This window comes from Cervus elaphus, chromosome 9, assembly GCF_910594005.1.
Source record: "Cervus elaphus chromosome 9, mCerEla1.1, whole genome shotgun sequence".
Lineage (NCBI taxonomy): Eukaryota > Metazoa > Chordata > Mammalia > Artiodactyla > Cervidae > Cervus > Cervus elaphus.
The window spans coordinates 51,972,703-51,984,149 of record NC_057823.1 but is presented as its reverse complement, the minus strand read 5'-3'; the positions used below and the strand labels follow the sequence as shown (position 1 = coordinate 51,984,149).

The window sequence follows — 11,447 nt, the reverse complement described above, 5'->3', positions numbered from 1 at the left end:
TACTCTAGCAGCTTTATATTATAAATCAGTATCATCTTTTTTTTAACTCCTACTTTCAAGTTCTCCCTCATCTATTTCAATACTTGGTCCTTAAGCCACTAACTAAAACACCAAACTTCGAAATATCCAAACAGAAATTTGTTATTCTTTATTATGTTGTGCTTTATTAATTTTTCCTTTTACCTGTATATCCTTTTGGTCATAAAACTTCACTGAAGTGTCATTATTAAAAAAATAATTTAAAGTCAATGTAAAAATCATTAAGCATAAAGGGATATGGCACTTTAAAGTTGAAAAAGGCTTTGTAGTATTTCACTGGACTTTCAGGCCTCCAGTATTTTCCAAATTAGAGAAATTACAGTCTAATAATCATTTGAGAATACTCAAATAACTCTTAATTATACAACAGAATTTGTAATGTTTAAATCTATAAATTTTGAAATTATTGAATTATCATTTAGTTAAGAGTATATTCTAGAAAGAGGTTTTAGCAGATGTTTCCAGAGTTCATCAAACTGCTCAAGGCCCATCAATAAAGAATGTTATCAGGATAAAGCGTGCTGGGTCCACAGATGGTACTGGTCCATAAACTTACGTGACTTGTTAGTTTTCACAAAAGAACTCTCCTCTTTTAGATTCAGCCTTACCTTTAATTTCTGATAATGAGGAAGGCTGCTGCAATGAGTATTCTTTGCAACTTCTTCATTTGTATAAAAGAGTGAACACAGCTTACAGTAAAACCCTGTTTTAGGTATCACATAGTCTATACCTAGAACACAAACATACATTCTTACAAATTCAGTAAACTGAAGGTTTTAATAGTGTTCTCAAATCTTTTTTTCCTGTCAATATAATTTGAATGAGTTAACAATTGTGACATGTCCAATATAGCCTACGCTAAAACAAAGCAAAAACCATGACATCGTTAATAGCTTGTATTTAATTGATGTTTAAGGGCCCACACCTAATCGTTCTCTTAAAAATGTTGAAATAGAACGGTGAACAAAACAAAAAGCAATGTGAAATTCTCAGAAAATTTTATGAGGAGAAAAAAGAACATATTATGGAATGGTAACGAAAAGAGGAAAAAAGAATGCTTCAAGTAAGATTTACAAATTGTTCTACATAGAACTTCATGTTATCAGAGTTTATGTAAGACCAATTAAAAAATATCTTATAGTAAGAGTTCGGGGAGGGTGAGGGGGAATAACAAAGCCTCAAATCTCACCAACAGGAACATTGGGTTGATATGGTCCAATTCTATACTCATCTGGGATTGTATAGTCCTCCTTGTTTTCATCACTTTGGCCATCTGCGTTTTCACTTGTATCTTTGTTGGGATCATCAGCATTCTCAGCAGATTCAGCACCTGGCTCTGTATTTTCCTCATTTTTAATTCCATTTTCCAACGCTGCTTCATTTTCTTGGTCAAGTTCCTCGATCTTGTCCACCTTAATTTCAACCAAACCATCATCATTTTTGTCACCAGATTTAAATGCCATGCCCGATTTACGAAGTTTCTGAAGTTCCGAATCTTCCTCATCACCAACCTCATCTAGAGTGACAAAACCTTCCATATTCCCTGGGAAACGACGCTGTTAAGAAAGACAAATTTACTCTGCAACAATTATCCTGCAGTATCCCTTCCATTTGCTTTACTTGAAGGGAAAGGGATAGCGTCTTTGCCTTCATTTTCTCAAAAAAAAAAAAAAAAAAGTGTCTTTTCTTTCTCTCCCCCCAAATTTACTAGTCTTAAAAAAAAAAAAAAAAACTTAGCTTGTTTTAAAACTAAGTAATCGAAGGCTTCCCTTATAAAAGAGCAGAAAATAAATATGAGGACATTTATACTCTACTTTGAGACTTATTATGCTGTAAGATAATCAGAGAGCTGATTTCATGAAGTATCAATACGTTGAATGATGTCCTTCAAAGAAGGTATCTTATGGTGCAACTCTTTTTATCACTGTGGTTTAAAAATCAAGCTCTGGAACATAACTGCTTAGATTTAATTTTTGGCTCTGCCACTTGTAAGCAGTATGACCACAATCTACTTAATTTTAACATGACTCAATTTCCTCATTCATGAAATATGGATAACAAGCATCTGTGGCATAAGGTTATTGTAAGAATCAGTTAAGTAGCACACACAAAGAGATTAGGAAAATTGATGGCACATAATAAATGCTCAATTATCAGCTCTTAAGAGCACAAACATAGTACTACATAATTATCATCTATTTCAGCCAGAAAAAGAACCTCAAGGCTAACTTATTTGACCAAGCCATCAAAATTTAGAGGTAAATATTAAGTTTTCTGGTAGCTGAGTATATCTTAGAAGGAATGAATGAAAGAGGATTATAATAACCTCATTTCAAGACATTTACCTTATTATAGGGTTCTAAAGGCATTCTAATGCCCTAATCTTTAATGGAGATAGTCAAGTACACCATGGGTCTTCTGATTTACTATTCTTTTACCATGTATGTATTTTTATATTGCTATTTGCCTTACTTTAATATGTGACATGTGCTCTGGGAAAAAATGTTTTAAAACCTATTAAGTATCTAATCAAGGTTACATTTCTATAATAGGAAAATTCCTTAAGTTCTATCATTTTTGACATAACGTTTTAAGTGTCCTGGGTCAGTCACCCCTGGGTCAGGTCAGTTAACTTACTATAAAATCCATACCCCATGTTTAAAAAAACAAGCTGGACTATAATATAAAGGCTGCCTACTATTTACACACTACCACTACCAAACAGAATCATATATAGCTTTAAGTCGTTCTCCTTTGTTACTAAAAAGTTCTCTTTGTGAACTGACATTTTCCTACTGCAGTTTAGTCCTATTCAATCTATGTATCGCAGAGTTTAGATTTCAATTTTTTTTAGTGATTCCTATCTATTTCTTCCTAATATAAGTGACTAATTCTATTAAATGTGACCCTAAGATAAATAATTTGAAACACTGATCTAGTTTTCTACTGAAATAAGTCAACATAAAACCTTCTTTTACCTTCTTAAGCTTTTTCTTTGCAGCTCCAGAAGCACTGGCATTTCCATCTTTTTTCACAGCTTTGTCTGAAGGGTCTTTTTTCCCATCAGATGCCACATCCCCTAAATTAGCAAGATCTGTTTCATCTCCCACTGAACTGCCACTTTCTAGCAGTGCTGCTGCTTCTTCTTCATCTACAAGTAGCTCATCTTCAGATTCAAGAAGCATGTTAGGCTCTTGTTCTGCCTGGTCATCCTTTGTATCTTTTTCACCATCTTCACCTGACTTCTCTTCTTGTTCTTTACCTTCAGCAGTACTTTCAGTCTTCTGGGAACCATCTGTTTTGGATTTCTTATCACTTGGAGATTCTTTGCCATCTGGAGAGTAAGATCTTTTCCTGAAACCAAAACATACACCTGAATTAATTCTACTGAGTTGGAAAACAAAGATTTAACATACTAGTGTATACAGAGACACACACACACAAAATGAATTACCGGGATTTATCTTTTTTGAGTAAGTCAATGCCTCTGTTGGGAATCTAAAAGACAAAATTTTGCCAGTTACATAAATGTATTATTAGATTTCGTAGAGTATTTAATTATCCAGTTAACTAATAAACGATGACCATCCTTTATATATCAACTAACCTTATTTAAACCATACCTAAGACTGTAACCTGCCCTAAAGTTATTAATTCATTACAACCAACATTTCAAGGGAAGTGAATAGTAAGTTTGTTGACAAAGCTTTTCAAATAAAACCTTAAGTAAAACAGATAAAAACAAAGATACTTTATACAGACATCAGTTTAAAAACTTCTGTATTAATGAAGACCAGAAAAAGAGAAAAGATTACTCTCTTTCAATAACTAAATCCTATATATGTATTAATTATTTACTTATTTCTGGTCATGCTGGGTCTTTGTTGCTGCGCTCTGGCTTTCTCCAGTTGCAGTGAGCGGGGCTACTCTTCGTTCAAGTGCTTGGACCTCTCACTGTTACAGAGCATGGCTAGAGCGCGGCTCAGAAGTTGTGCACAGAAGTGATCTTCCCAGATCAGGGATTAAACCTGTGTCCCCCACACCACCAGGGAAGTTCCTAAATCCTATATTCTCAGCATGTAAAAATGCTAATAAAAATGTCACGGCTTGAAAAGCATGAAAATAAGCTTTATAAAGAACCTGAATCAAACACTACATACCCTGAGTACCAATTTTTTGTATTTTTCAGACAGGTCAACTTTTACACATCTCCCTTGAAACCAAAGGGCCTTTTTCAAACAGTGGTCAACCATTGCCATTGCATCTTCTCTGGTTTCCATCTCAATAAAGGCCTGGGGCAAGAAAAAAAAGAACAAAAAATTAATTAAAAAGGAAAAGTTTGGAAGGATACGCATGAAGCTACAAAAAGGTTAACAAAGAAAAGATGCTCTACTTACCATTAATTTTAAAAATGAAATATAAATATGAAATAACTTAATCCATCTATTAATTAAATTCACATAATTTTGAAAAGTCTGTAATATCCAGTGTTTATAAAGCTCTTACAATGCTAGTATACGAGTACTATTTTTTGAAGAGCATTTGGCACCGTCAAAGAAAAGAAAGCAAGTATCAGGATCCACAACTTCAATTCTGAAATTGTATCCTTCAATTATATGCATAAATTCACACGCCACAAAATCCACAGCAGCATTAATGGCACAGCCAAAAAAACTAGCATCTCTAATATCCATTAATTAAAGAAATTAATTAATTAATTAATTAAAGAAATTCATCACACTTTACTCAATGGAATCCTGTGTGAAGTGGAAAGTAAGTTAAATATAATCCCATTTGAAGTAAAGGGGGAAAGTATACTTATATACACAAAGGAAGATCTTTGGAAGCAAACTCTGGAAATAATATTAGCCAAACTAGAGAAAAAGATCTTTACTTTCCACTTTATTTTCTCAATATTCTTGAATATCTACTATGACTTTATGATAAGAAAGAACCAATCCACTTGGATTGGCTGCCAAATTACTCCCCTACCCCCTCACTAAAAATGAGGATGTTATAAAACAAAAACTTAAAAAACTTTGAGAAATAATCTTTTTCAAAACTTCTACATGTATATTACCTGACTTTTCATCCTCATCAGTATATAATTCTTTATTTTCCCATAAGGCTCAGCAAGCTTGAGGACAGCACTGTCAGAATAGCCAGAATGAGGTAAGTTGCTGAGATGTATCACCCGTCCAAGCTCTTGTTTTTGATCAAACTTCTGGTCTGGCTTCCCTTCAGGTTTCTTTAATATACAGGAGGAAAAAAAAAAAAAAACAGAGGAAATCAAATGTTAGTAAGTATGCCATAATTATTAGTCAAGATTATCCTAGATATTAGCAACAATTTTAAATAGCTGTAAGTTAGTAAATAGTAAAATGAATACATTAAATAACGGGTGATACCAATCTGGAAAAATAGAGATTATTACCTTTATTCTCTTATACTTCTGGGATAAATGAACTCTCACTGGCTTGCCAAATACTAATGCTGGGGTGGTTGTATAATAATCCACTGCAGCCTGAGCATCTTCTGTGGTTGCCATTTCAATAAATGCCTAAAATTGAAAAATATATAAACATTTCCAAAAAACAACCCAATTCCACACTGTGCAAAGTCTTTCCAAAAATATTTAATCATTAAATAGATATTTCTATTTTCAAGAACCTGAGAGAAAAATAAAACCTCTAATTTCTTATTTTATAAGATCATCTCAGACTATTACTTTCATGACACTATCACTTATTATGCCTACTGAATTTGAAACAATAATTTGGCACCATTTGGGTAAAAGTTTGAAATGTTTTTCCAAATAATTATGTTTCTATGAACTAAAGACAATGTAACTGCTTAAGAATCCCAATTTCTAAAGTTACTAATAATCTATTAGTACTAGAATTTATTATTGATTAGCTCAACTATTGGCCCTTTCCATCATTACATCCCACATTGATGATTTAAGCTAACATTCTTTTTTCTAATACAAAATAATGTATTCTCTTTAGGATATACTTTAGTGATGAATAAATACTACACACTTAACTCATACCTCATTTATTTTATTTAGAATAAGATGATTTGAAATAACTCCAAATGGTTCCACCAGTTGTAATAGTTGATATCTCAAGTTTTTCCCTCGCTGGAAATCCATGATGTGAACAACTCGGCTAGTTTCCTATTCATTAGTGAAAAACCAAGTTAGTAAATAAATTTCTTTAGAAGCAATACAAAACAGTAAAATATTAAATCTTTTATAATCTACAGTCAATCAGAACAAATTAAGCAAGTATTTAAAATATGTCACTGGGACAAGCCTCATAGTTTCAGAAAAGAGTGTCTGTACTGATATTTAAATCAACTACTGTTATATAATTAGATGGCAAACTTAACTTTGAATCAAGGTGAAATCTCTACACTGTGGACATATGAAAACGAAGTTTTAACTCTTATCAGAACCACATATAAAGCCTACTGGTTTTCAAACTAAAGAAATCTTTCTATAATAAGGACTACAACAGATTCAATTAGCAAGGATTCAAGTCAAATTACATTTCCCCAAAGAACTAATAAATACAGCTAATACAGTAAAAGCAAGAGCTTTATTACTGACCACTCTGCCTTTCTGCATGTGTCTTGGTCCTTGCAGGTTTCCGTTTCCAGCACCTTTATCGGGAAAAAAAATATTTCAGTCTTAAATTTAAGTATACTTGCCCTACCAGGCTATTTTAAATGAAAACCAGACATCTCTCCAACAAGCAAAAGGACATTACAAATACATGAGTATCATGTATTCTCATGAAATGTCATCTTTTGAGTTACATTTCAATGACACTTCTTTTGCCTAAAATCATTGCATTTAATCTTTATGATAAAAGCTCTTAGGAAAAGGTAACATGAATTTCATAGTCACCCAGATTTCCTCTTGGTCCAACTGCTGGTCCCCCAAGATGAAATGATGGGGGTGGAGGTCCCAGAATTCCCGGTGCTGGGTTTGTAGATTGCTGCAACATGAATGGATCACCCCTGGGAATGTGAAAACATAAAATACAAAGTATGAGAAAGAGGTCCATCAAAAATAACTAAAATTTACTGCTAAACACTCCTTGTGTGACTATGATTTCAATATTTGGGGGCATTTATGCATGAAGTAACTAGAGGAAAATCTATAATAAAAAAATAAAAATTACTACATAAAATAGTTTCTAAAAACTATTTCACCCATGGTGACTTTTAACAAACTCATATTAAATAAAGAAATTAAGAAAATATTGAAAAAAAAAAAAAAAGAAAATATTGTTATGAAATGTGAAAAACTTAACCTGAATTCCTTACATTGATCTCCTTTACAAACAATAGCTTAAAAAATTTAACTTACATTGTGTGTCCTGTATCAGTGTCAGGATTCCATTCTGGGTAGCTTTAAAAAGATCAGAAAATTAACTTTAAAATAAAACGGCTCTTTTCACAAAGTAGCCTTGTTTGGCCTTTAAAATAGATTTATCAGTAAAGTTATACAGCAGTGTATGTGTTAGAAATATTACAGTTTAAAACACGTCATACAGATACTTCCAAAGGAAAACTTCAAATTAATCCAAATGAAGGAGAATTAACTTGTTCTGTACTGCTTAAAAATGTTAAGTAATGTAAATTGCAATTAAAATACCTCCCTTATCTGTTTTTTTTTTTTTGGGGGGGGGGGGGGGGTTGTGTGTGTGTCAGGAAGGGTCACACGACTTGTGGGATCTTAGTTCCCTGACCAAAGATTGAACCCTGCCTGGCCCACGGCACTGAAAAAGTGCATGGAGTCCTAACTACTAAGCCTCCAGGCATTCCCTATATTTGTTAATTCACAAAGAGAAAAAGTGCTATATGAGGGAATGGAAATATGGGTTATATAGGGAAACAAAGATTGACCACAGATATTTTTTTCCTCCAACATTAAAAACAAAGAGCAGAGCTGAGTTCTGGCACTAGACAGAAAGGATAGCCATAGCACGGTGTATGTGAAAATGGCCACCCCAGTGAACAATGGGTTTCACGTTGTTTAGGTAGGGAGATTCTTTACAAATTCTATTCTAGCAGCTTAAACTCCATCACAAGTGTCTCAAAAGCAAAAAATACATCCTGAAGGGTTTTGCTTGAAAACTTGTTACTTCTAGTATAACTTCCCCCTTTTCTTCAAGGAAAATAAATACTTTCTTTATTCTTAAGAGCACATATTATTGTTACTGAAAATGCTCTTATGAATCGACTGTATGTATCAATGGCGATCTTTAGGTCTCTTAAAAATTCTTTCAATTTTAAATAACAAGGTACTACTACCACTCCATCTAATATTCCATGTATAATTCCAGACCTAAACATTGCTGGACAGTGTCAACTATTCAGTAATAACAATGTGGATATTACAAGTAAAGAATGAACTCCCCGAAACCAATCAATGGCTGTTTCTGACAGTTAACTGATGCTTTAAAGGTATTTCAAACTCCTACATTTCAAGAAGAAGCTGGCATCGACGACTGTGACTTGCTCCATTGATATGTTGACTCCACTCCTGTAGCAAAGTAAATTAGTAGAATTAACAAAACTAAGATTTCTTTTCAACCATTCAAACTCTAGGATGTTAATCTATATGTCTATATGCAATTATCATAAACTGAACACCTGACCATTCACTAACCACACTTATTTAAAACCATTTCTCTGAATCCTTGTAGCTTCATCCTGCCCTCAAATACGCCATGCACATTCTTGGAAAAACTGGTAACTTGGTTAACAAACTAACAGACCTGACAGGGAAAAGATAAGAGTTAATAAAGATGAAGAGTAGTAACTGACTTTGAGATCAGTAGGCATATTAATTTCTGCTGTAGACAAAACTGAAGTTTTATTCACATATTATTAGAATTGCTTTCACAGAACTCTGATAAAATATCCATGCTTATATCACTTTTTAAGAAAATGTATACTATAAGTATGAATAATTAGTTAAAAAGCGTATATTTAGTTTCATCCAGCCTTTGAGGTATGTTGCAAGTGTACTATAGCCACAGAAAGCGAAGTTGATTCAACAGGAGTGACTTTTCTAGGAAAACACTCCCCAATTTATCAAAAAAACCTAAGCTCCCATTGTATTTCCCAAAATTAGAGAAGTAAATTTCAGGAATGTCCATTTCTAAATTTTAGGAAGGAAAACATTTTATTTCTTCAATATTTGATTTATGATTATTTTAAATTTTGAAGGGATTACTTTTTCCTTTACTTTATCCAAATAAACTATCCTTTCTTTAAAAATCCACATGTAAATGATTAGCATTTTAGGCAATATAAGAGGAGTTAGGAAAAGTAGGCTTTGCTGCCAGACTGCTTAGGTTCAATTCCCAAGGTACCTACTAGATGTGAATCCTTGGTACAAGTTATTTAAAAACACTGTGGTTCAGTATCTTTCTAGGGTTTTGTGGAAAGTAAATGAATAATAAAGGTAACCTGTTTATTGGAACATTGCCGGGCACATAAAAAGTGCTAATAAGAAACTTTTTAATTAAAAAGGAAGAAAAGCAACTATTATTACACTGCTTATAAAGCTATCTTGTTTTACAATCCCCACTTTACAAGTATTATTGTTTCACAAATTCTCACAAAATAAGGCAACTTTTCCAAGACTCATACTACCTGAAACATTAGAAAGTCCTTAAGAGGGAGTCTCACTTAGAGCTGAATTAAAGGAACCAAATTATAAGAGATACCATTCTGAAGTTTTAAAAAGTTAATTTATAAATGGAATCTAATTTTTAAAAACCTACAGTTTGAGTGTTTACACACATTTCTTTGCCCTACTAAAATTAACTGAAATTCTGTGAATGAGGTAAAATGGAACATTTCAACAGAATGGTATTGCTAAGAACTTGGGGAGCTATCTTTCAAAGTTAGACTGTCTTTATGGCTAACAGTTAAGGAACTGGAAGAGATCTGTCCAGCTGGCTCTATAACCAAATGTTTGGGGTATAAAAACTTTCTATTTGCAAAGCAACAGACCACTGACTTGTTGGAAGCCACTTTAAAAATGGCTGTAATCAAGAGGCACCACAGGCAAAGTTCACAAAATTCAGAAGGATTAAACAAATATGTTAACCAAGAATTTTAAAGAACACTATTCAGATTTAAAATATCCTTGAGAAACAGTGTGTTCAGAGAGGAGTAAAAGTTACCCTACTAGGCATGCTTCTAATTAATAGGAGATGGTAAGGCTATCTAGTAGACCAGAAGTTATTTATATCCAATCCCCCATGATCTTTAAGGGTTCAAACTTTTGAAAGTGTGGCTGGTCTTACAAAGTACTAGAAGGAAAACCAAGATCAAAGAATCAGTTATACCTCCCAAACCCACCCATTATTAATCTGCTCTACCATAATGGGTTTTTAAAAAAAATCTGTATCCTTGGATTCTACATTGAGGCAACACTCAGATTAATAAAGAATAAGGATTCACTTTTTGAATTCAGAAGTTCTGCAGGAAAAACTACATTCACCTTAATGTCATTGAGATACCTAAATTATATAAAGAAAGGATAATTTGGAAAAGCACATGTGGAATGGCAAAATGAAGTTAAGAATAACTTAAGGGCTTCTAGAAAACTAAAAAGAAAAATATGAACTGAAGTGACAAGACAGCAGAAGGGCTGTAGTGGCCAGTTTTCTTTAAGTGAAAGGAATTTTGAGACAAGTTTGAGGCTGTGTAGAAAAGCAACTTGACGTTGTAAAATGACCTAGAAAGAAATAAAAGCAACATCATCACGGAACGTTACTTAAAATATCAAAAATAATGTCAGATGTTTTTCCCCTAAAAGACTATTCATAGTAAGAAGAAGTTTTGATCATGTAAGTTATTTAATGTTACCACTAAGTGAAAAGAACAGATTTTCCAAGTTATGCAGCAATACCAGAGAGCAGGATTAAATGTTTTAAAAATTTTCATTATCTACTTTCACAAGAATTTTCTCTAAACTCAGTGATTCTATATCAGCTATAAATTAAAAAGATCCCTACCAAAAGTGAGCATTTATTTTTTCAATAATGAAGACACCTAGAAAACATTAGCTAAGTTAAGGTAACTATATTAAGAGAATCCAGGTGTTAAAACTTCTTACAATCGGTACAATTTACAAATACTACAAATTTTGAAAATCAAAGGGCCTCTAAAGTAACTGTTTCTAAATTTGCTAGAGTACATGCATTTTTGCAGATTAAAAGTATCTCTTTACTAGGTAAGGTGCCTTACTCTTGAATCCAAAGTTTCAAATATTCAAAAATGTTCTTTGGCCAATTTAGATCCATTTACTATCATTATTTATTAACTGTTCAGGAACTAGAAGGCAGTAAACATCTGGATAGAAAATAATAATATAC

The 11,447-nt window shown here is 32.9% G+C and overlaps 1 protein-coding gene across 6 annotated transcripts in view; it reads right to left on the bottom strand.

Annotated features, from left to right (window-relative positions):
- Positions 1–11,447, bottom strand: part of MATR3 (matrin 3) — a 38,651-nt gene that overhangs the window by 1,490 nt on the left and 25,714 nt on the right. For 3 of the 6 annotated variants that reach the window (XM_043912910.1, XM_043912909.1, XM_043912911.1), the window contains 12 exons: positions 8,535–8,596; positions 7,418–7,459; positions 6,953–7,065; positions 6,653–6,705; positions 6,092–6,217; positions 5,474–5,599; positions 5,120–5,287; positions 4,200–4,331; positions 3,494–3,537; positions 3,018–3,393; positions 1,229–1,595; positions 648–769 (listed from right to left, as the gene is read on the bottom strand). In XM_043912910.1, the coding sequence (XP_043768845.1) occupies positions 648–769; positions 1,229–1,595; positions 3,018–3,393; positions 3,494–3,537; positions 4,200–4,331; positions 5,120–5,287; positions 5,474–5,599; positions 6,092–6,217; positions 6,653–6,705; positions 6,953–7,065; positions 7,418–7,459; positions 8,535–8,596 (1,731 nt within the window). The remainder of the gene's footprint in view (positions 1–647; positions 770–1,228; positions 1,596–3,017; positions 3,394–3,493; positions 3,538–4,199; positions 4,332–5,119; positions 5,288–5,473; positions 5,600–6,091; positions 6,218–6,652; positions 6,706–6,952; positions 7,066–7,417; positions 7,460–8,534; positions 8,597–11,447) is intronic. The other 3 variants (XM_043912912.1, XM_043912913.1, XM_043912914.1) reach the window with 2 other exon arrangements.